The 23,794-nt window shown below is 38.1% G+C and overlaps 1 protein-coding gene and 1 pseudogene across 12 annotated transcripts in view; both read right to left on the bottom strand.

Moving 5' to 3' along the window:
* The window catches only part of RUFY3 (RUN and FYVE domain containing 3), an 81,492-nt gene that overhangs the window by 17,443 nt on the left and 40,255 nt on the right, over positions 1-23,794 (bottom strand). For all 12 annotated transcript variants that reach the window (XR_012915090.1, XR_012915091.1, XM_075997907.1 and 9 more), the window contains 9 exons: positions 16,956-17,129; positions 15,711-15,828; positions 14,706-14,807; positions 11,789-11,912; positions 10,976-11,037; positions 9,319-9,384; positions 7,663-7,732; positions 5,034-5,126; positions 2,840-2,923 (listed from right to left, as the gene is read on the bottom strand). Coding sequence is in view for 10 of the 12 variants with exons in the window: in XM_075997907.1 (XP_075854022.1) it covers positions 2,840-2,923; positions 5,034-5,126; positions 7,663-7,732; positions 9,319-9,384; positions 10,976-11,037; positions 11,789-11,912; positions 14,706-14,807; positions 15,711-15,828; positions 16,956-17,129 (893 nt within the window). In the remaining 2 variants the exon portion in view is untranslated. The remainder of the gene's footprint in view (positions 1-2,839; positions 2,924-5,033; positions 5,127-7,662; positions 7,733-9,318; positions 9,385-10,975; positions 11,038-11,788; positions 11,913-14,705; positions 14,808-15,710; positions 15,829-16,955; positions 17,130-23,794) is intronic.
* On the bottom strand, positions 620-2,817 carry LOC142864743 (large ribosomal subunit protein uL24-like; annotated as a pseudogene).

Below are 23,794 nucleotides of genomic sequence, written 5' to 3' on the forward strand. Positions count from 1 at the left end.
ACTTACACTCTCTTTCCGCAATTGAGCACAAACCGTAACATTTCACAGGAAAAGGTAACACCAAATTTCCTCGGTCTGAATATTCCGTCAAAATAGTTATAAGCTATCATTCATTTTCAGAGATATTAACAACAATAATAATTAGTGCATATAACAACATCTGCTAAATAACGCACAAAACTGAAAACACTGGCTGCTGTTGTACTTTGGAACTATCAACAAATTTGTTTATTAAAAGGACCTGAAGGCCGGCGCGGTGGCTCATGCCCGTAATCCTAGCACTCTGGGAGGCCGAGGCGGGCGGATTGCTTGAGGTCAGGAGTTCGAAACCAGCCGGAGCAAAAGTGAGACCCCGTCTCTACTATAAATACAAAGAAATTAATTGACCAACTAATATATATACATAGAAAAACTTAGCCGGGCATGGTGGCGCATGCCTGTAGTCCCAGTTACTCAGGAGGCTGAGGCAGGAGGATCGCTTGAGCCCAGGAGTTTGAGGTTGCTGTGAGCTAGGCTGACGCCATGGCACTTACTCTAGGCCTGGGCAACAAAGGGAGACTCTGTTTAAAAAAAAAAAAAAAAAAAAAAAAAAAAAAAAAATATATATATATATATATAAAGCCTGAAGTGCTAAAAAAAAGAAAAAAGAAAACATGCTAAGCTAGAAAGTGCTAGCTAATATGTCTAAAATACACACATGCTTGAGGCACTTCGTTAAACACCAAGACAAGACACTAATGTCATGTCCTACTATAGAAATATACATGAAGTATCACAGCAGTTAGCACAAAGGCAAGCAGCTGCAATTCTACATTTGAATGTTGTTGATATATTTAAGAGCCCTGGGAACCTAGAAGACCCTCTGGGTTCCCAGGGTAACATCTCAATCACTAGCAATAGCCAATTTGGCTAACAGAAGTTTTAGATTCACTTCACATGAAACCTCCCTTTTTTTCTTATTTTTAGAGACAGAGTCTCACTCTGTCACCCAGGGTAGAGTGTGGTGGCATCATCATAGCTCACAGCAACCTCAAACTCCTGGGCTCCAGCGATCCTCCTGCCTCAGCCTCCCGAGTAGTTGGGACTACAGGCCTGCACCACCATACCCAGCTAATTTTTCCATTTTTAGTAGAGATGGGGTCTTGCTCTTGCTCAGGCTACTCTTAAGCTCAAGCAATCCTCCCACCTTGGCCTTCCAGAGTGCTAGGATTACATGCTTGAGCCACTGAGCCCAGCCTCTTTTGATTTTTTGATAGTAGCCATTCTGTTTAGAGTGAGGTTGTAGCTCATATTATAAACTTTTATATATTTAATTTCTAAAAAAAATCTTAAGACTAATACTGGATGATAAATTTATCCATTTATATCCAAGACCAAGAGTAAATTCAGAAATAACAGCTAAAAATAAAAATATAATTCTATATTAATGACTCTGTAAGAGGAAGAGGAACTGCTTGCTCTAACACATATCAGAATGGTTGCAGGGATGAGGATGAGGTAGGAGTGGGGATTACATAATTTATTTTTTATTTTTAGTTTTATTTTTAGCAGTTTTTAATGAAGGTTGTACATAAGATTATTTTATTCTTGCATCTTCTCAAGTGTTTCTTCCTTGTACTTGCCCTTTTCCTTTCCTACTTGGCAAGATTTGGCTTTCCGTTCAAGGATCTTTTTTCGGTCTTTGTCCAGTTTAAGCCTAGTAATAACCACCTTGCTGGGGTGAATGCCCACGTGGACAGTTGTGCCATTGGCCTTTTCCTGCTGCACCCGTTCAATGTAGATGACATATTTCTTTCTGTAAACCTGGACTACTTTGCCCATTTGCTGACCCTTATAGTGTCCCCGAACCACCTGAACTTAATCATCCTTTCGGATGGGCATGGATCGAACATTGTATTTCTGTCTCAGCTCTCTGGAAAGAGGGGAAGACATAATCTTCCTGCGAACATGGGAAGGTGCATTGAAATGCCTTTTCCAGTTCTTGCTTCGGTCCGAAGTCACAAAGGGATTGAACTTCATTTTGGCCGCTGCCACTCTGGCGATGGCCGCAAAAGGGAAGAAGCTATTTTTTATTTTTTAAGGCAAGCATGAAAATGAGGTTTATTGAGGACAGAAAGATAGGATTATAGAGCAAGAACAAGATATAGGTTTACAGAACATGATATAGACGCCACAGAAGACGACCAGACCCATTGTCAAGGAAAAGAGCTTAAAAAGTAGGTTCTATATACTCAATGTTTTGGGGTTTTTTTTGAGACAGAGTCTTACTTTGTTTCCCAGGCTAGAGTGAGTGCCATGGTGTCAGCCTAGCTCACAGAAACCTCAAACTCCTGGGCTCAAGCGATCCTCCTGCCTCAGCCTCCCAAGTAGCTGGGACTACAGGCATGTGCCACCATGCCTGGCTAAGTTTTTCTATGTATATATATTAGTTGGCCAATTAATTTCTATTTATAGTAGAGATGGGGTCTCACTCTTGCTCAGGCTGGTTTCGAACTCCTGACCTTGAGCAATCCACCCGTTTTAGCCTTCCCACAGTGCTAGGATTACAGGTGTGCACCACCGTGCCGCGCCCAGCTATACTCAATGTTTTTATAATACAAACTTTAAAGACAAAGAAGATATTGGCAAAATCTTACTGCTTTTGAGGATACTCAGAAAAGGATTGAGAAAGCATTATAGGGAATGTGGGTTGAAAAGAAAGAGAAATAATTTTACAGGATCTATAAAAATTTTTACAACACTACTGATATCCTTAATTTTGGTCTGTACAATATAACCTCTAAGTAGGCAGTTACCTTTTACTGTGTTTCTGAATTATTAAAACTTAAGCAAAGTTTACCAATCGTAATTGCGTCTCCTCCTTCAAATGCTTTCTTGCTTCACTTAGTGCTTGCCCTTCTGAAGTTCTGTCTTGCTTAGGACCCTTGAAAAGATAAATAAAATTGTACATATTTAGGATTTCATTAACGTATACAGAATTAGCAGACACTACCACTGCTACTTAGTAAGGGAAAATGATAATACCTAAGCAGGTAATGACAATGAACAAAGACAATAAAGAAAGTGAAAAAGTCTAGTAAATATTAAGTTTAAGCTGAACTGGGGATTTCCTGCCACTTTATTTAAAAATTCTAAGATAGGTTACCAAACCAGGTGGTAGTAGTTTTAAAAATCAAAAATAGGCCGGGCGCGGTGGCTCACGCCTGTAATCCTAGCACTCTGGGAGGCCGAGGCGGGCCGGGCGGATTGCTCAAGGTCAGGAGTTCAAAACCAGCCTGAGCGAGACCCCGTCTCTACCATAAAAATAGAAAGAAATTAATTGGCCAACTAATATATATAATATAAAAATCAGCCGGGCACGGTGGCTCGTGCCTGTAGTCCCAGCTACTCGGGAGGCCGAGGCAGGAGGATCGCTTGAGCCCAGGAGTTTGAGGTTGCTGTGAGCTAGGCTGATGCCACGGCACTCACTCTAGCCTAGGCAAGAAAGCGAGACTCTGTCTCAAAAAAAAAAAAAAAATCAAAAATAATATGGTATTCTAATATGGTATTCTAAAAATAATATGGTATTCACAGAAAACTATGAGTTGGACCAAAAGTTTAAAAGGTAATACACTCATTCTCCAGAGATCTCACATGTGGCATCTTGAACTATTCAGAGAGGTCACAGCTAAACATAAATAAGTCATCAAAACATTTCCTGTGAGCAGTCACAGTTCCTTTCATGAAGTCTATACATTAAAGTCAAACACCTTACTCATAAACTGCTTGAGTCCCCATTCAGAGCCTAGTCATTTTGTAGGAACAATTTCAGTAACTGTGGATATTTGATTCCTAGGTGACAGTAGATTAGAAGCATAAAGATAAAAGGAAGTGGGGAGAGTTTTCTAGAGATAGCAACACCAACAGTGTAAAAAGTAAGAGATGCTAGTGAATTCATAAAAGGCAGGAAAAAAATCCACAGCAATCTGGGAATGTTTAAGTGTAGGTGTTAGAAGCTCTATCCGTTTCAACAGCCTCCTAAAGTAGTACTGTTATACCTGAGTACAGAATTGCCAATGTTGATAATCATAATCAGCCCCCTATACAGGGCTAAATGTGTTAACAATTAGTCCTTAATTAAGAAAGCTTATGCAGCTTTTGTTGTTTTTAGAGGAAAAAATAAAATAAAGAAGGCTTGGACTTGTACAATACATACAATGTTTGCAAAATCTGATTATATATGTATTAAAAAGGTTGGTGCTTTAAGGGGTTAAGTTATCTAGAAAATTCATTGATGTGGTAACTCCCAATGATATCAAATAAAGTGATAAAAAGTGATGTCACTTCTTATCAAACAGTAACATGATGTAAAAATAATGGCATATTTAATATAACAGATACAACAGTTAAAGTACAATATGAATCATCAGTACATAAAAACAAGAAAATAGGCCAGGCGCGGTGGCTCACGCCTGTAATCCTAGCACTCTGGGAGGCCGAGGCGGGTGGATTGCTCGAGGTCAGGAGTTCAAAACCAGCAAGAGCAAGAGCAAGTCAGAAGAGCAAGAGCAAGACCCCGTCTCTACTATAAATAGAAAGAAATTAATTGGCCAACTGATATATATAGAAAAAATCATCAGCCGGTCATGGTGGCACATGCCTGTAGTCCCAGCTACTTGGGAGGCTGAGGCAGGAGGATCGCTTGAGCCCAGGAGTTTGAGGTTGCTGTGAGCTAGGCTGACGCCACGGCACTCTAGCCTGGGCAACACAGTGAGACTCTGTCTCAAAAAAAAACACAAGAAAGTGAATGAGACTGTTTCTTAAAGTCTCTAGACAGATGTGGGTGGCCACGAAGTCAAGAAGCATGTGGTAGAAAAAGGGGCACCACCCTCCCCCAGAACATTCATCATGCCCTCAGTGAGGAATGGAGCCGAGTAAACACAGTGTGCTTTATACATGCAAATGCTTGCTGCTTAAAAGAAAGACTCTCCCCTCCCGCCAACACACTGACATGCTGCTCTCTATGAATATTTTATAAATCCAGTAAGATTAACCTTCCGATTGGATTCCAGTATGTAGGAACTTTCCTCTTTAACTCGTTCCATTTCTTCTTGCAAGGTAATAATCCTGTTGTTTGCAACTGCAAGCTGTTGATAAAAGTTTTTAAATAATTTTTATCTTTTAAAAATTAACATGGTATAAGATAATGCATGATTTGCTAGGACATAACTTCCAATCTGGATATTCTTAGAAACAAAGGAAGCTACCTGTAACTCAATAAGAGTGTTCTTATAGGGAACTTAAGAGAAATATTTTTAAAGTAGGTTAAAATAAAACAAAAAGTATCTCCTACTGCTGCTTTTACATGGAAACATTTTTCAATGCCAAAATGTTAAGATTTTTTATCTCAAGAATGTTCTCATGGATAAGTGGTAATTACATTTAGTAAGAATATCTATTTCTAAAATATTTAATAAAGAGGTCATCTCATGCTATGGCACCAGGTCACAAACCCTCCATAAGACCTTTTATAGATAATTTTAAAAGGCTAAAGGAATGAACTCCAAAGTTCTCACTCTAAAAGATCCTCTTAAACCCGGAAGAGATTTTTCATTTCAGCATCTAAAAAGATAATGTTATTAGCAAGTATACTGCTAAGGGGAAACATTCATATCCCCATTCCATGGGAGGGAAAAGTATGGCGCAAATACTTTTTGCTTCTCTGTACCTTCTAAACTCCCAGAGAATGGGAAGGTGGGGTGCAGTTCTGCTCTGTTCATGTTTTGACAAGGTAAATACAGAAAAGCTCTAACAAGCCTGGAAGGCCATTTCTCTCTTTGCTACCTGGGCCTAATAAGATGTAAAGAAGTAATTCTGAGCAAGCAGGTCTGCTCTCTAGATGCAAGGATGCCATCACTTAACAGAAAGTATCGGGAAACCTAATTATGGCTGCAGATCCAAGTGGGCTTTTAAAATTCAATTTACTGATAATAAAGGAGATTATTTATACTTTCATCTGCTTAATTCTTCCCATTTTGTCATTCCAGTTGAGAACTCAGGAGGGGCTTCTTTTATGAGCCCTCTTAAATCCAGAAATGGAAATAAGAAAAGGTAGAACTGATTATAAACGTATGTGTTCTCTATAACGTACACACGGTGCTTACTTATCTCTAGAAGTTCAAAGTTTCGAGAAAATAAGTGTTACTGGTAAAATAAGTAAGTGAATAAATGAATACTGTTAGTGTAATAAATCTAAGTCAGAAGGGCAGGCGAGTCTGAGGGAACAAAATTCACCGCTATGTGTGCTGAGTGCTCAGGATGTGTCAGGCAGTGTTCTAGGCCCTCCTTATGTATTAAATCATTTAAATTCATACAACAATCTTATGAAGCAGTGTTATTGTTATTCTCACTTTACAGATAAGTGAACCAGGAATAGAGGTGTAAGTCATTGGGCCAGGATTAGAAAACTAGCCAGTGGCCCAGCCTTAGAGACCATGCTCCGCTGCCAGGCCACACTGCCTCCGTGCGGTGACAGCAGAATCACAGTGGAATTTCTGTGCTGAGGATTCCCAAAGCCAGTGGGGTAAGATTCTAAGTGTCATATCCATAAATTAAAGTTTTAATATATATGCAAAATTTAAGAATTTTCATCCAAAAATGAAGTCCACAGAGCTGAGTAATAAGGAAGGCATTTTAAAATTATAATGATGAAAATGTTTATTCTGAAGAAAAACTGATGAAACAGCACCTTTCTGACTAGTTCTTTAAATTTGATTTTATTTAAACCAAATTTGTCCCACTGTATGTAGCAGGATCATTATAATTAGAAATAAGACAAACACTTTGCCACATGGTTAATTTTATTTAATATTTTTCATAGAAACATGTAATGCTATTTAATAAAAAAACACTGTAGCTTATCCTCTGGCAAGTTAGAAAAAATATCTTTATTAATTAGAAGTAAAACATGGGGTTGTTTTTCTAGTCTTATTTTAGGGACTTTTCACACATACATCTATTTTTAATCTGATCTTCAGAGAAACTGTGAGGTTAAAAGGGAAGTAGACTGTAAACACCATCATCTGCCAGTGATAGAACTGGGCCTCTTACGGGTCTAGTGACTGACTGACTCAGTGGCATATGACATATAAGTAGCATGACATGTAAGCAGGGACTACTGGTCTCCTGACCCTAGCTCTTTAATCTTATCTCCCTCACTGCCCCCAGAGAAAACAAAATGTGGGGGGTGGGGAGCTTGCCAATCTGGAACACACAAATCAATGTCTAGCATGCACTAAACCTTTGTCTAGCTCTTATACATAAATAGTGCCGAAGATGTTTTCCAGAATGAATAAATGATGAATTTCATGGTATATGCTAAACATTATTATTATTATTATTAGGCTAGCCCAGACCAAACATTCACACAAAAGGAACCAAGATACTTCACCAGCCAGGTAAACGAGACCCCTGCCCACACAGCCTCTGCAGTCCAACTATGTAAATGACACCCTGTGACAAGCAGACTGGCCATTCTAGTTAGAACACGGAGTTACATACTATATAGTAGCTATATCTGAAAAGTCAAGTCTTTCATTTCCAAGGTTGCATAGAAATTACTGGTTCTACCAATGCCCATTTTTAAATTCTGTAAGTCAATCAAAGAATTTCCAAAACACTTACCTCTTCTGTCAGTTTAGTGTTGGATTTTTCTAATGCATCTACTTTTGCCTGGAGGTTATTTACAGTAGCACTATCAAGAAAAAATATAGGTCTCTTTTGAAAAAAGCACAATATCCTCTACCTTCCTTTTTAGACACCCATCACACTTATCATTCATTGTCTAATGTCCACAATTCTCAGTAGACCTACAGGCTCTAAGTTTACAAAGGGCTGTGTCTGCCTTACCTGCTATGGCTTTGACATTGGAGTTAGAATTCAGTAAATATTTGTTCAATGAAATGAAAGCGCTGATGCACTACACAGTAAATTTTAAGATCTGCAATAATAATAGGCTACATGAATTAAGTGTTTACATGTACCAAGCACTCTTCTAAATTATGTTACTTGCATTATTTTATTTACTCCTTCCAAAAGCCCTATGTGTTAGGTATCCCCAAATATAAAGAAACTGAGGCACAGAAAGAGTAAATAATAGTGTCATTGTTTATATTTCATTGTCAACTGTAACTATATCTTTGCTTGGCTAACTAAACATCTCTGCCACACATTATAGTCATTTTTAGTTCTTGGTCCCCAGAAAAAATGTACTTAAACTGTTCTTGAATTTGCCAACTGGAACCACGCCCTACTCAAAATTTATAATGACACTAGTATAATCATATTAGAGGTCTTACTTAAATTAAAAATGGCTATCTTTCATAAGATAACTATAAATAATAATTAATGAATCTATTAATTATTCTTCTAAATTATCCAATAGTCTTTAGCATAATAAGAACATCAAAGTACTTGAGAAATACCAATAGCTTGTGCATAGCTCTCCTCAGAAGAGAGAAAACTGTTTCATGTTTTGGACAATTCTAAAAATAATCCCCCCTTATCCACGATTTTTGCTTTCCATGGTTTCAGTTACCCATAGTCAATAGCGGTCTGCAAATAGTTGAGTACAGTACAATAAGATATTTGAGATAGAGAGAGACCATATTCATATTACTCTTATTATAGTATACTAATAAAATTGTTCTGTTTTATTTATTATTGTTAATCTCTTACTGTCCCTAATTTATAATTTAAACTTTATCATAGGTACGTATGTATAGGAAAAAATACAGTGTGCAAAGGGTGTGGTATTATCTGCCGTCTCAAGCATGTGGTGAGGGTCTTGGGAAGGACCCCCTGCAGATGGGGGGAGGGCGCTACTGTACTTGGTAAATTCATGGTAGTCATGGTGAAGAAAGGGCAAACTAATAATATCAATTCAATATGTAAATGAGAAATGCGAGGAAGCAAAGAGATACAATTAATCTAAAGGTAGTAAAGTAGTGAGTGGTTTACCTGAGATCAATCCTGAAATATGTGGCTATATCTACTGGACCAAGTGGGCTACCAATTTCAACTGTATATGTCACATTATTTTAAAATTTGTAACTGAATGTATTTAATCACTAGAGCTACAATTAAATATTAATCGTAACTGCCTTTCACTCAAGGGTATGAAAACAGTTAAAGGCCATTTAACAGGTGCCTAACTCAGTGCCTGGCAAGCAGGAATTCTATGTATGTTTGATGAGTACTGTCAGAATTTATCCTCACTGCTCATCATTCTGCCCTTCCTTTCTACCTCAGCAATTCCCAAGTAATGTACTTATTCATTACTTCAGGTGTCTGTTGAGTTCCTCTACATAGTTCTTCTGGTCCAGAATTGCAGTAATCTGACCATCTCTGAGGGAGAAAGGAGAAAAAACAGAAATAAAATAAATAACATTAGAAACATCAAGATCCTGATCCACCCCTCCATCTTTTCATAAAACATAGAAAAAAAATTGTGGCATAGATACAGTGAAACAGAAGACAGACCTGATATATAATCCCCTAGACATACCAACCAGAAAGACTCAAGATGTTTAAAATGAAAACAAAATCCACATTAATCAAGCACTTGTTATAGCTTATAAACCTTAATAATTTAGGTTATAGGTAGGATGTTATAATCTATCAGAAGTATTTAAAGGATAGAAATGTTCTTGTTAGTTAATAGGTTTTTCAGCTTTGCTAGTATTATTTGCAGTAACAATTTTCCATTTGTCATAAGAATTAAGTTCATTCTAGTGTAATATGGTTGTTCTCAAAGGCTACATATTTGCCTTTAAGTGCTGTTCACACTCAAAATGAAAGGTATAAAAGGCTGTCATAAAGATCAAATATGGGCCAGGCGCGGTGGCTCATGCCTGTAATCCTAGCACTCTGGGAGGCCGAGGCGGGCGGATTGCTCAAGGTCAGGAGTTCGAAACCAGCCTGATCAAGAGTGAGACCCCGTCTCTACTATACATAGAAAGAAATTAATTGGCCAACTAATATATATAGAAAAAAATTAGCCAGGCATGGCAGTGCATGCCTGTAGTCCCAGCTACTCGGGAGGCTGAGGCAGGAGGATTGCTTGAGCCCAGGAGTTTGAGGTTGCTGTGAGCTAGGCTGATGCTACGGCAATCACTCTAGCCTGTGCAACAAAGCGAGACTGTCTCAAAAAAAAAAAAAAAAAAAAAAAATCAAATATGTTTATTACTCGAGAAAATAAAGTATGGAAAAAGGAAGTTCATTTCTATAACCAACTAATCTATAATAGGCAAAGTTAAACAGCCAGCCTTTTCAAGCTGAAAGTCAAAATTAAGGCCACGTATCTATATAATCACCAAAAGAACAAGTGACATAATCTTAGCTTATTATCCAAGGTTAAAAGCATCAGACTATGCTTTCAACTGCTAAATTTTTAAAGGGTACAAAGTATGCTTCTGATCTCTAATTACTAAGTACCATAATGCGTATTTTTTAAACTTTTTATTTTGAAATAATTTTAGATTTATAAGAAGAGTTGTATAGGTAGTACAGAGTTCCCCTATACCCTTCCCTCAGCTCCCCCCAATGTTGATATTTTACATAACCTCATGAGGCACACTGCAAATTTTAAGCAAACTTATTTATTATGAAAATGCAATCCCTCTGGTCACAATGACCATGTTTTAAAACTCCACTATAAGAGATGGAGAATTGGATACCTTTTATTAATTTATTAATTTTTATTTTACTTGCCCTTGAACCACATAGCAAGAAAATTACTCAACTAAAAACACTTTTAGGATTTAGCAGTAGGCATAATAGGTATTTTGGGCAAGACTTTACTGAAGCTGTAGCATCAGAAATTCTTTCAGCAAGTCTGTTAAAGCAGTACTGTTGTAAATTTTAAATACTACCAAAGACAAAAAATTACTACATTGGAGAGGAAAAAAGAAACCTAATTTTTTTTTTTTGTACATACCCTTCACTACCTTTGCTGCTGTTCCCATCCTTGAGATACATTGAAAAATCTATAACTCCAACCTATGGGGGAGAATTTTCAGGATTAATATAAAATTAAATGCTTTTTGAAAGGCATAACACAATGTCTCTTTCTAGGTACTCAAAATAGTAATATAATCATGACAGTTAACAAAAATTTATGGTGAAAATTTAAAGCTTTACTTTTAGTAAAATCAAGAATTGACAAGGGTTAGAAGTAAAGATTCAAGATTAAAATCTATAGCACAACAAGACGAGAGACCATGACTAGGAGAGTCAACAGAATACTTAATATAAATAAGGTTTAAACTTTCTTTATATATATTTATACACAGATATGTGTGTGAATATATGTATATATGTTTAACAGGGATCACAGCCAAGGCAAGCATTTGAAAATATTCATAATGCATAAATAAGCCAAGTTGGAAGGAAAAACAAATATTTTTAATATTCATATCGAAGTTAAAGGAAATCCTACTCATGACATAGAATCTCCCTGACCCCAGTCTGGTTGGTATGATCTAATCCAAGGGTCCTCAAACTTTTTAAACAGGGGCCAGTTCACTGTCCCTCAGACCACTGGAGAGTGCACACTGTGGGCCTGGGAGGAGTCGGCTGCTAAGCAGGACAGGCAGCTGCGGCAAAAACACCTGGTGGGCCAGATAAATGTCCTAGGCGGGCAGCATGTGGCCCTCGGGCTGTAGTTTGAGGATGCCTGATCTAATCAGTCTAATTCTGAGATAAGAGAACTCAGAGCGACTCATTTGGTAACTGAGTATCTTTCCCATACCTGAGAGTCCAGATCTTCTCCTTTCATACAGAAATTGGCATCAATGACATTCAGACCCACCAACAGTCCAGCAATTATGGCTCCTTCTTCTTCCATCATGAGAGCATTGGGTTCATAGAATTCACTGTAAGAGAAATCCACAGAATTCTTGTTTTTTGTTTTTATTTTAGAGATGGGTCTCACTCTTGCTCAGGCTAGTTTCAAACACCTGACTTCAAGGGGTCCTCTGGCCTCAGCCTCCCATAGTGCTAGGATTACAGGCGTGAGCCACCATGCCCGGCCAGAATTCTTTACTGTAATAAAACCCCCAATATCCAATGATGTAATCATGAGTGAGACAAGGAAAACATGCATGGTTTAAGATTGAATACAGTCATCTATGATAATAGTGAAAAAGGAAAAAAAAGGCTTTGACAGATATTTTATTTTAGATAAAAGGTACATGAACAGATTCCTTACATAACAGTGTAGCTAAAAGAAATGTGATCAGAAGGGTATCGTGGTTGAAATGAGTATTCAGATTTTTCTGACATATTTGTATTTATGATGCACCATAGAATAATTCGGCAGTTTTTTATGCATCTTAAAAAAATTTGTCTGGTTTGTTTATCCTGATCAGGAAAGAGACCATTACTGGACCCCCAGAAATCTGCTTTTTCTCTGTCTCTGAATCACCACCCTCACTTCCTCAATGTAACCACTGTCCCGATTTCTATCACCATAGATTGAGTCTACCTATTTCTGAACTTTATATAAATGAAATCATATATACATACTCTTTTGTGTCTGGCTTCCTTTGCGCAATATTTTAGTTGTGTGATTCGAATATATTGTATGTAGCTATAGTTGATGTGTTTTCACTGCTGGACAGCATTTCATGGTAGGAATATACCACAATGTATCCATTCTATTTATTGTTCATAGACATTTGGGTTGTTTCTAGTGCCTTTTAATACATACACATATGCATTTCTGTTAGACATACCCATGAGTGAAGTTGATGGGTCCAAGTAAATGAAGTTATATATAAAGAACTGCTCTGCCCAGTTCACAGGACTGAATTCATTTACTCTGGTGCTCTGTGGACAAAACCCTAATTCTTTAGACCACATGATTTTGATTAAAGACACTCGCCTCGCAGCTACCTACAGCTTGAACACTAGACCCTACACCACTTCAAGGCTTGGCTCTGGAAAGTTGAGCTTTCCCTTTGTGGAAATAAGTAAGTTTCCCTGAACAGTTCCTATTTCTCTTTCTCCCAATTTGTTAGATTTTCTTAGGCCAGAAAACAGCAATCAATGGCATATGTAGCTGCAGCAACATAAAATCAAGGCTCCATTAGGATATGGATGGCTATTTCTTGTAAAAATTAGGTTCTTGGAAAATCCAGCCATTTCTTTAAATTCTCTCATCCTTGTATTTCCTCTTATATTATTTCTCAGAGGTAATCTACTATATTTGAATGTATTACAGTAAATTTTAATGACCTATAAAGCATATATACAAAAGTACACAATGGGGGGAGGGGGGGAAATGGGCATTTATTGAAACCTTAAAATCTGTACCCCCATAATATGCCAAAATAAAAAAAAAAAAAAAGTACACAAATCATAACAATGCATTTTAATAAAGAGAACACACTTATATACCCAGATTAAGAATTAATATATTACCAGAACCTCAGAAGCCCCTTTTTGCCCTTCTGCTACTTACTACTCTATCTCCAGTTGGCCAATGGTAGCTTCTTTATTATCATAAAAGATTACTTACATTATACTTGAGAGATTAATCCATGTCACTGTGTATAGTTGCTATGTGGTATTTCATTGCATAAACACATAACAGTTTACTTATCCACTCTACTGGGAATAGACACTGGGGTCTATTACAATATTTGGGGTTATTACCAACATTGTAATAGCTATGAACATTCTTGTTCATGTCTTTTGTTGAACGTAATTATGCATTTCTACTGGATATAACACCGAAACTTACTGAGTCATAAGGTATGCTTATGGTCAGATTTAATAGATAATGTTAAACAGTTTTCCTAAATTCTGTACTGTTTAACTCTGTCCCATCAACAGAACATTAAAGTTACTTCACATCCTCACCAACACTTGGTATTATTTGTCTTTTCATTTTAGCAATTTTGGTGAGTGCATAGCAGTATCACACTGTTGCTTTAATGTGTACTGACATGATGGCTGGTGAAGTTGGGTATCTTTTATGTTTATTGGCCATTTCAATGTCCTCTTTTGTGAAATACCTGTTTAAGTCTTTGACCCATTTTTATATTTGCTTGTCTGTAATCTTTCTTACTGGAACTATAGAGTTCTTTATGTACCCTGAATATGCACCCTTTGTTGAACATATGTATTACGTATTACAAATATCTCCTTTCACCCTTAATCTCCAGGATCTTTTGATGAACAGAAGTTCTTCACTTTAAAGTGGACCAATTTACCAATTTTTTCCTTTATACTTTTTGCATCCCGTTTAAGAAATTTCTTCCTGCCTTATGTTTTCTTCTAAAAGTTTTATTGTTTTGCCTCTCCCGCTTTCATCTATGATCCATCTGGAAATTCTTTTTGTTCTAATTTGAATTTAATGCTCATGACAACTTCTTGTCTTACTGAGCCTGGGTACATGCTTACAGTCCCTTTCCTGTTTTCTGGAGGTAAGTTCTGGCCTGCTCTGAAAAGGACCCCTATGTACTCCACAGTCACATATGACACAAATAACAGAAAACATCCATTTAGGAGTATGTGTGTGTGAGGTGTGGGGGAAAGCATTAGTGAAATTGTTATGAATTAACTATTTCTGATCTACAAAAAAATGGCAAATTTATATGGTTCAATTTTATGTGACACAGAACATACCAAGGAAAGAAGAAAGATCAAGAAGGTATTCGTACCTGAGAAGTTCTTTCTTATTGATCAAAGCTTTCATATATTCTGAGAGTTTCTTTTGCATTAATGCCAAACGAAGCCAGGCTCTTCCTCTGCCTACTGGTGTCCTACAAAAACACAGACACCAAACCACTAAAAACATAAGAGAAGCAAGGGCCACAGTGGAACAGATTGACTTACTCTTGCTAATGGTCTCCTAGTGTAACAAACAGATTTTCCTCACAGTTTCTCCTACCACATTCCTATGCAAGAAAGTTAGTGTGGGCTACTGGAACCCAGGAGTGTGTTTGGGACAATTCTCTTGTAAAGAATTATTACTGAATGTGACTATAAGCTGAGGACAAGACCTCTGAGAGGCCCGACTGAAAATGTTCCATCAGATCAGTATTGGTAAATCCTCTTAACTTTAGTGTGGATTATATAAATACCCAAGCACTAATGTGGACACAGGCAATTTAGGCCTCTGATTAAAACGAAACCAATCTCATTTGGAAAAGTGATCACTATTCTTTTTCAAGTTCTGAGGCAGGGTCTAGGTGTCAGATCCTGAGGTCCACTGGTTTTAATCCTGACTCTCAAACTCTATCAAATACATTCTTTCCCCAAGTCGAGTCTAGCACGCCATCTCCCTAGATCAAATTTCTTGAGATTCACTAACTGATTCTCACAAATGCTTTAAAAAAATAAGGAAATGCTCCCCCCACATCCATGTTTGACTAGCTTTAACAAAAATAAAAAAATAAAAAGATAAAATAAAAAATAAGGAAATGTTTGCTATTTCAACATGAAGACAACCTCTTGATAAATAATTATCCCTCAAAGGCACATTTTTCTTAATATTCTATATACCAGTTCCCTCATAACAGTGCTTATTCATAACATTATATAATTTGAATTGTTATGAAAGAAATTATTAACGTTACAGACATCATTATCTTTAGTCTTACTCTTCAAGGGTTTAATTAGTAAGAATGTTGTTCCTGAGAAACAGAAATCAACCTTAGACTTACTTAAGTCCCGGAAGATCTTTAACACTTGCTGTTATCTCTGCAGCTTCTGGAACAAGCTTTTCTACCAGTTCTAGTGGCCCCCAGAAGGACTTATTTTGTCCAAGAAAAGTCTTCTTAGCTAATGCAACAAAAACAAGCAATATTTTAACATTCTTTACAACATAAACACTTTCTTAATACACAGACATACACACACCTGTCCCATCTATTCAATGTCCTTTTCGGGAAACTCATGCTAGGTTATTAGACAGTTTTTGAATTATTCATGCTTTCAGAATAGATAACATTCTGTGAAAATAAAAAATTCTCTACTTCCTAAGACTCAGTCATTCTTCTTTCAAGAAGAATCTGTGGCCTAGCCTTATACTATAATAATATGGTACTTAAAACTTTGTGGTATTAATGAAGAAAACAGTGCAATGGAAAAGAATATGTAATCCAGAAACAGGCTATTGAATATTGGGAAAGGAGGAAGAAAGGAAGCAAAGGTGAACAAGACCAGGTCCTGCCCTCAAAAAGCTTATGGTTAAGTGGAAAGAGCACTGAAGCAGGAGTCAGGACACCCGAGTTCCAGCACCTGCTCTGTCCCAACTCACTGTGTGACCCTGGGCAAGTCATGTCCCATTCTAGGCAGGCCTATTTCCACCTGTCAAACAGAACTGCTGTGCTGGACTTTATTACTTATAATGGCCCTTCCAACTCTTAACATTTAATGATCTGTATTTTTTTTTTTTTTTTTGAGACAGAGTCTCACTTTGTTGCCAGGCTAGAGTGAGTGCCGTGGCGTCAGCCTAGCTCACAGCAACCTCAAACTCCTGGGCTGAAGTGATCCTCCTGCCTCAGCCTCCCTAGTAGCTGGGACTACAGGCATGCCCAGCTAATATTTTCTATGTATATTAGTTGGCCAATTAATTTCTTTTTTATTTATAGTAGAGACGAGGTCTTGCTCTTGGCTCAGGCTGGTTTCGAACTCCTGACCTTGAGCAATCCGCCCGCCTCAGCCTCCCAGAGTGCTAGGATTACAGGCATGAGCCACCACGCCCGGCCAAATGATCTGTATTTTTTAAACCCCATAAGTCCTTTATGTCAAACATAACCCAGTTCACATATTGGCTGCATTCCAATGGGTTAATATTATTAACTCAAGCTTCTTACTCTTTGGCTCCACAAAGAATGTTTTTTTCTTGAGTATGCATTGCTAGGAAACAGCTGCGTGCACACCTGCATTTTGGTGCCATAGCCTACCTTTTAAGCCGTGTTTCAGACAGTGCTCCATCACCACGAAGAATTGCTGGAGAGGTGCATAGTCAGAGTCCAAGGTCCTCCCCAGGTTCAGAGCTGATTCAATCAAGCCCTTAATACTCAGCTTGGCCATGTTCATCAGGTTCATGCGTTCGTTAGCCATGAGATAGTTAGGATCTGCAGCCAAAAAGGGAAAGGATGAAACCTGTTATTGGAAGTAGCACATTTTCAAATTCAGTTTTCTGTCACTGCATTGACATTTGCACTGATGGTATATAAAAGCAATGGTGGGTAAGACTGTTGGCGCTTTGTCAAGAATGAAGGCACTGGTACCACACCATAGTTTTTACTTGTGTTCTTCTCTGCCATGTACTCGCTGTGAAAAAAAATGATGCCAGTTTTCCTTAAGAGTATCCTTGATGAAGCAGTAAAAATTATCTATTTTATCAACTCTCAAGCCTCGAGTACGGCCTGTTCACATTCATCACTACCTCTGCCACCACTTAACCCGGGCCTCCATCTCAGCTCACTGCTGCACCACCTCCATGTTGCTCTCGGATCCCAATCTTGCCCCCCTCATTCTCTGCATGACTTGTGCAGCGCTCTAAGAATAAGCCAGTGTAAGAAAAAAGGGTAAAATGCTTAAACAAACTTTGTTCCAAGTATACTATTTGCATTAGACTATTTATGCTAATTAGCATTATTATTATTTAAACTATACATTAACATTGTTAGTATAATGTAGCACTAGAAACTAATAGTTTCTAGAAACTAATACGAACTAATAGTTAGTATAATGTAATATAAGTTAGTATAATGTAATACTAATAGTATAATGTAGCACTAGAAATTAATCAACTCCCAAATTTTTAAGACTTCGCATAGTGTGTGGCTCTCATCAACCAAACAGATAAATTACTTCAGGAAAAAGAATAAGGACCACATTCCAGTGTACTCGCCACCTTCACCTATTGGCGCTTGCCCTGTGCCAGGCACAATGAGCTGCTTCTTACAACCATGATCTCCATCCATCTTTCCTTACAACTGTGAGAAAGTCACCAGCAGAATGACTTCACAAGGAAGGAAAAGGAGACTTAGAGAGTAAAGCCTCAACTGCTCTGCCCTGACGCACTATGTGGCCTGGCGGAGGTCACCTCCCATTCCAGGCTAATCAAATAGCTGATCTCTGGCTGGCCATGGGCACAGCCAGAGATCACTGACAGAGGCAGAGTCCAAACTCCATTTGTCTGGCTCCAAACCCTGGGCTCTCTTGTTTTTTCTTTTTTCTTTCAGAATATTACAGGGGTACAAATGTTTGGGTTACGTGGATTGCTTCTGTACTACTTATTTTTTTTTTTTTTTTTTTTTTTTTACAGGGCTTCCTCTTCTTGGTATTCTGTACTACTTAAGTCAAAGTTGTAAGTGTGCCCATCACCCAGATACTGTACACTGTACCTGTCAGGTGTGATTTCACACATCCCCTTCGCCCCTAAGCCTGTTCTCTTGATCACTACAATCCACTTTCAGATGAACTGATGACTCCAAATTATGTGTATACTGCCGTCCTCCTGACCATTCTTTTACATGGTTATCTTATTTACTTATTCCCTAATTTTATCAGTTAAGTATTCTCCTGTCTTTTCAGATGCTGAAGCAAGACCACAACAGTTAAGTGGTCCAAGGTCAAATAGTTCATAAGTGGTAGAATTTGGAGTTATATCTGACATGAAAGCAAATGTTCTTTTCATTATGCCACATGTTTCCTCCCAAACATCAAACATACCTAACTTATCACATTTCTACTAACAACTAAAGAAAGCCTAGAGCTCTATGAAGTATTCCACCTCTTCTTAAGAGGACTAAAAGTACTAATAAAACTCTGCTCCCATAATACAAATAAACCAGTTAACACAAAACAGAGAGTATTTTATGTAAATCATCACAAGTAATTTTCTTTACACAATAATTTTATTCATATCTGCTTTCAATTTTTCTTTTTTTTGAGACAGAGTCTCACTCTGTTGCCCAGGCTAGAGTGAGTGCTGTGGCGTCAGCCTCGCTCACAGCAACCTCAAACTCCTGGGCTCAAGCGATCCTCCTGCCTCAGCCTCCCGAGTAGCTGGGACTACAGGCATGTGCCACCATGCCCAGCTAATTTTTTCTTTATATATATTTTTTAGTTGGCCAATTAATTTCTTTCTATTTTTAGTAGAGACAGGGTCTCACTCTTGCTCAGGCTGGTCTTGAACTCCTTAGCTCAAATGATCCGCCCACCTCGGCCTCCCAGAGTGCTAGGATTACAGGTGTGAGCCACCTCGCCTGGCATCATATCTGCTTTCAGAGTTAAATGAGCAGAGTCAAATGGTCAAATTCTAAACTAATCTTCTTCATTAAGTTTAAGGACTTACAAACTTAAAATTCCAACTATACAAATCTTAGTTTGTTGTAGTGTTGAGGTAATATTTTTAGAGAAATACTTCATATCAAAGTCAGAATTGGTATATATTACCAATAATTCTTTCTTGCATACCAACAAATGTTTTAGGGCCATAGCTCAAATGTGGCTCTCTTTGCTCATGGTAGACCAAGTTGTCGAGAATGGAATAAGTTCACCAGGAGACAGTGAAATACACAAAAAACTTCCCCCTGAGAGACAGCCATGAAGGACAATTTTATCGGATATTGATTTCTACTAATTACCAGCATTTATGTATACTCTCATGTTGCTGACCTCCTGTAATCACCGGAAGAAAGGAACAGGGCAGGGCTATGTGGGCTGCAGTGTCTGTGGAGAGCTACTGGCCATCTCACTTAATGCCTCCCAAGACAGAGCAGGAGACTGTGGTTAGGACTGGACAACTGCCTGCCCATAAGGGATCATTCACTCTGGCCTCAAGCCTATAGACCATCAACTCAGGAGCTAATAATGAAATTAAGTAATGCTGCTAGCCAAAGTTTATAACCTTATTCCTAGTGAGAACTAGTCACACAGGAAGAGACAGATTTGGATTAAGTAAAAAAGACATCATGCTTTGAGACACAGTTCCAGAAGTGTTGATAGGTTTATGTACCAACCTGTCTACATTGTCTCATCTTGTTCCTCTTATAATCAGTAGCAGAAATGTTAAGACATTTGGTTGGGGTCCAGAGTGCACAGACTACAGAGAGATTAACTAGTCTATGGAAATTAAATTCCTAATGCCTTGGACTGCATTACCAATGTGCTATAACCTATCTAAACTAACCTCTATCCTGCAAGGATGTATCAGGATAGAGCCAAAAAATAAAAGAACTAACCTCCACTAAAGACAAAAGTCACCCATTCTTTAGAAAACACTATTCTCAACCTTGGTACTATTGACACTTTAAGCTAGTTAATTCTTTGTTATGGGGGTCTGTGCTGTAAATTAGGTTGAGCAGAATCCCAGGCCTTCACCCACTAGATGTCAGTAGCACCCTCCAGTTAATGACAACCAAAAAACGTCTGAGACAATGCCAAAAAGTTCCCTGGGAGGCAAACTCTGGTCCCTTTTTGTTGTTGAGAACTACTGCTCTAAAATGAAAGTCAAACAAAAATTAGGTAGAGTAATCTGACGATTAGACATAAAAGCTTAAAAGGAATTCACCCGGTTAGAATGCTATTATCAACAAGATAAAAAATATCACATGCTGGTGAGGATGGGGGCGGGGGCAAGGGAACTCATACACTTTTCATGGGAATGTAAATTAGTACAGCCACTATGGAAAACAGTGAGGGGGTACCTCAAAAAACTAAAAATAGAACTACCATATGCTCCAGCAATCCCACTACTGGATATTTATACAAAGAAAAGGAAATCAACATATCGAAGAGGTGTCTGCACTCCCATGTTTAAGGCAGTGCAATTCACAAAGCCAAGACATGCAATCAACCTCAGTGTCCAACAGTGGATAAATGGATAAAGAAAATGTGGTATATATGCACACCTGAATACTATTTAGCCAAAAAAAGAATGAATTCCTGAGATTTGCAGCAACGTTGATGAGCAGAGAGGAGGCTATATTAAGTGAAGTCAGTCAGGCACAGAAAGGAAAGTTCTGCATCTTCTTACTCATATGTGGGAGCTAAAAACGTTGAGCTCATAGAAGTAGAGATTAGAATTGTGGTTACTAGAGGATGGGAAGAGTGGGGAGAGGGGAAAAGAGGGAGAGGTTGGTTAACAGATACAAAATTACAGCTAGATAAGTCGCATAAGTTTTAGTGTGCTGTAGCACAGTATGGCCACTGCAATTAACAATAATTTATGGTATATTTCCAAATAGCTAGAAGAGAGTATTTTGAATGTTCCCAACATAAAGAAATGATTTCTAAGGTGACAGATATACTAATATCCTGATTGGATCATTACACATTGTATACATGTGCCAAAAGATCACTATGTGTCCCAAATATGTGTAATTATTATGTGCCAACTAAAAATTTTAAAAAGAATTTACTGCTCATTGTTAATTAACACAAAAGTTCAAATGGTATTATTTAATGCTTACTATTGACATTTTTGTGTGGAATAGTATGCAAGAGTGTGATTATTTACAAATAATTTTAATTATGTTTCCTGGTTAGTACTAAATTAAAACTACTGAAAATAATTAGTACTAAAAGGAATTATTATTTCCATTTTGTAATATTGGCTACTAATAATGAATATTAAATCATTAACTTGCTTTGTCGTAGGATAAGAAAATTTTCTATTCAATCGATTTGTTGCTTGCCTTGAATTAATTAATATGTAAGTATAAAATAATTTTGAAAACTAATCTAGGCTGCTAAAAAGCACAGTGATGACTTGGCAGAGCACAGAAGGATTCTGAGCGGCAGGTCAAGTTCCGTTTGTTGTTATGGGTGTTGATTCTGTGAGTGTTCAGATTTACTGAGCTGAATACTTGTATCTTTCTTTTCTGTGTATTCTGTATTTTTAACTATAAAAAGTAAAAAAAAAAGATTTTGTTATATAGGGTAGAAAGTGATTTTTTTTAAAAATGCAGGACTTTCACAATGTCATTAAGTCACATTTTTATGAGAAAAATGGTTAAATTTTTTAATTTTCACAATGCCAACCTAACAAAATTGTTTTTTCTTTTGGAGAGAGAGTCTTGCTCTGTTGCCCAGGCTATCTTGCAATGGCATCATCATTGCTCACTGCAACCTCAAACCCGAGGCTCAAGTGATTCTCTTGCCTCAGCCTCCCCAGGTAGCTAGGACTACAGGCAGGTGCCACCATGCCTGCTAATTTTTCTATTTTTTGTAGAGCAGGGGTCTCACTCTTGCTCAGGCTGGTCTCAAATGCCTGGCCTCAAAGAAGAATCCTCCCTCCTTGGCCTCCCAGAGCGCTAAGATTACAGGCAACACCCACCGCTTCCGGCCACATTTATCACTATTATTCCAATATAGAACTTTCATTCTGTTACAAATATTGAACATCTACTGTGTGTTACTGTGTTTAATGCTAGGAACACACAGGTAAGAGACCTGATTTCCGCCATCAAAATGCTTACTACTGATCAAATTTGGTTAATACAGACGTGCAGAGAACAGAACAGGGCAGTGTACAGTGAACATTTACAATTTCAGGATAAACATTATCATCTTTGACAATGATAAATTTCATTCCAGGACAAAAAAAAATTTTTTGAGACAGAGTCTCACTTGGTTGCCCAGGCTAGAGTGAGTGCCATGGCGTCAGCCTAGCTCACACCAACCTCAATCTCCTGGGCTCAAGCAATCCTCCTGCCTCAGCCTCCCGAGTAGCTGGGACTACAGGCATGCGCCACCATGCCCGGCTACTTTGTTCTATATATATTAGTTGGCCAATTAATTTCTTTCTATTTATAGTAGAGACGGAGTCTCACTCTTGCTCAGGCTGGTTTCAAACTCCTGACCTCGAGCAATCCGCCCGCCTCGGCCTCCCAAAGTGCTGGGATTACAGGTGTGAACACCGCGCCTGGCCCAGGACAAAAAAATTTTAAATGTTTTTATATTAAACAAAATATACCCATTCTATGGAATCACATGTAAAATTTCCATATTTTTTAAGGCTACAATAGTAGGCATGAAATTAATTCCGGGTTTCAGGTAGGCTGCAAATACAATTCCCTCTGATATTGGGTGTACTTCTGTGGCAAAGTCTGAGAAGCACTGCGAATACACTACAATGAGGACCCTAACAAAGGTATACACAGGACACTATGCAATATGCACGGAAGAAAAGTATCTGACCTGGCCTTTAAATTTAGGGGGCAGGTGTGTGTCGATAAGTTCTCAGAAGATGAGACTTCTGAGTTCAATCTTAAAGGACAAAAAGAAATGAGTCAGGTTAAGGAAGGGGTAAGAGGAGAGCTGTGAAGGGCATAGGATGGAAGGAATAGCTTGATGAGGGCACGGAGGTATGAAAGAACATACCACACTCAGAAAAACACAACTGAAAACATGCCAGGGGTTTGATACCTATGAGTAAGTGTTAGAGATGAGACAAGAGAAAGGAATTCAAGTCAGTGAAGATTTTAATGTGAAATGTGATGTCAACAAATTTGAATTTAGAGAAGCCGTTTCTAGTATCCTTCTGGAAGATGGATAGGAAGGGTACATGAACTTCAGGCTGAGAAGCAAGGAAGGGTCTACCGCAGTAGTTGAGGACAGAAGTAACGAGATGGAACTAGGGCAAGGACTGTACGGAGAAGAGAGTCAGCTTTGAGAGACATCTAGGGAAGGCTGTCAGGACTGCACGGCCTGATTATCTGCATGTGAAGGAAAAGGGAGAATCAGAAGAATGGAGAGGAGTTTCCACATTTCTAGTTTTGGTGAT

Source organism: Microcebus murinus, chromosome 26, assembly GCF_040939455.1.
Source record: "Microcebus murinus isolate Inina chromosome 26, M.murinus_Inina_mat1.0, whole genome shotgun sequence".
NCBI lineage: Eukaryota > Metazoa > Chordata > Mammalia > Primates > Cheirogaleidae > Microcebus > Microcebus murinus.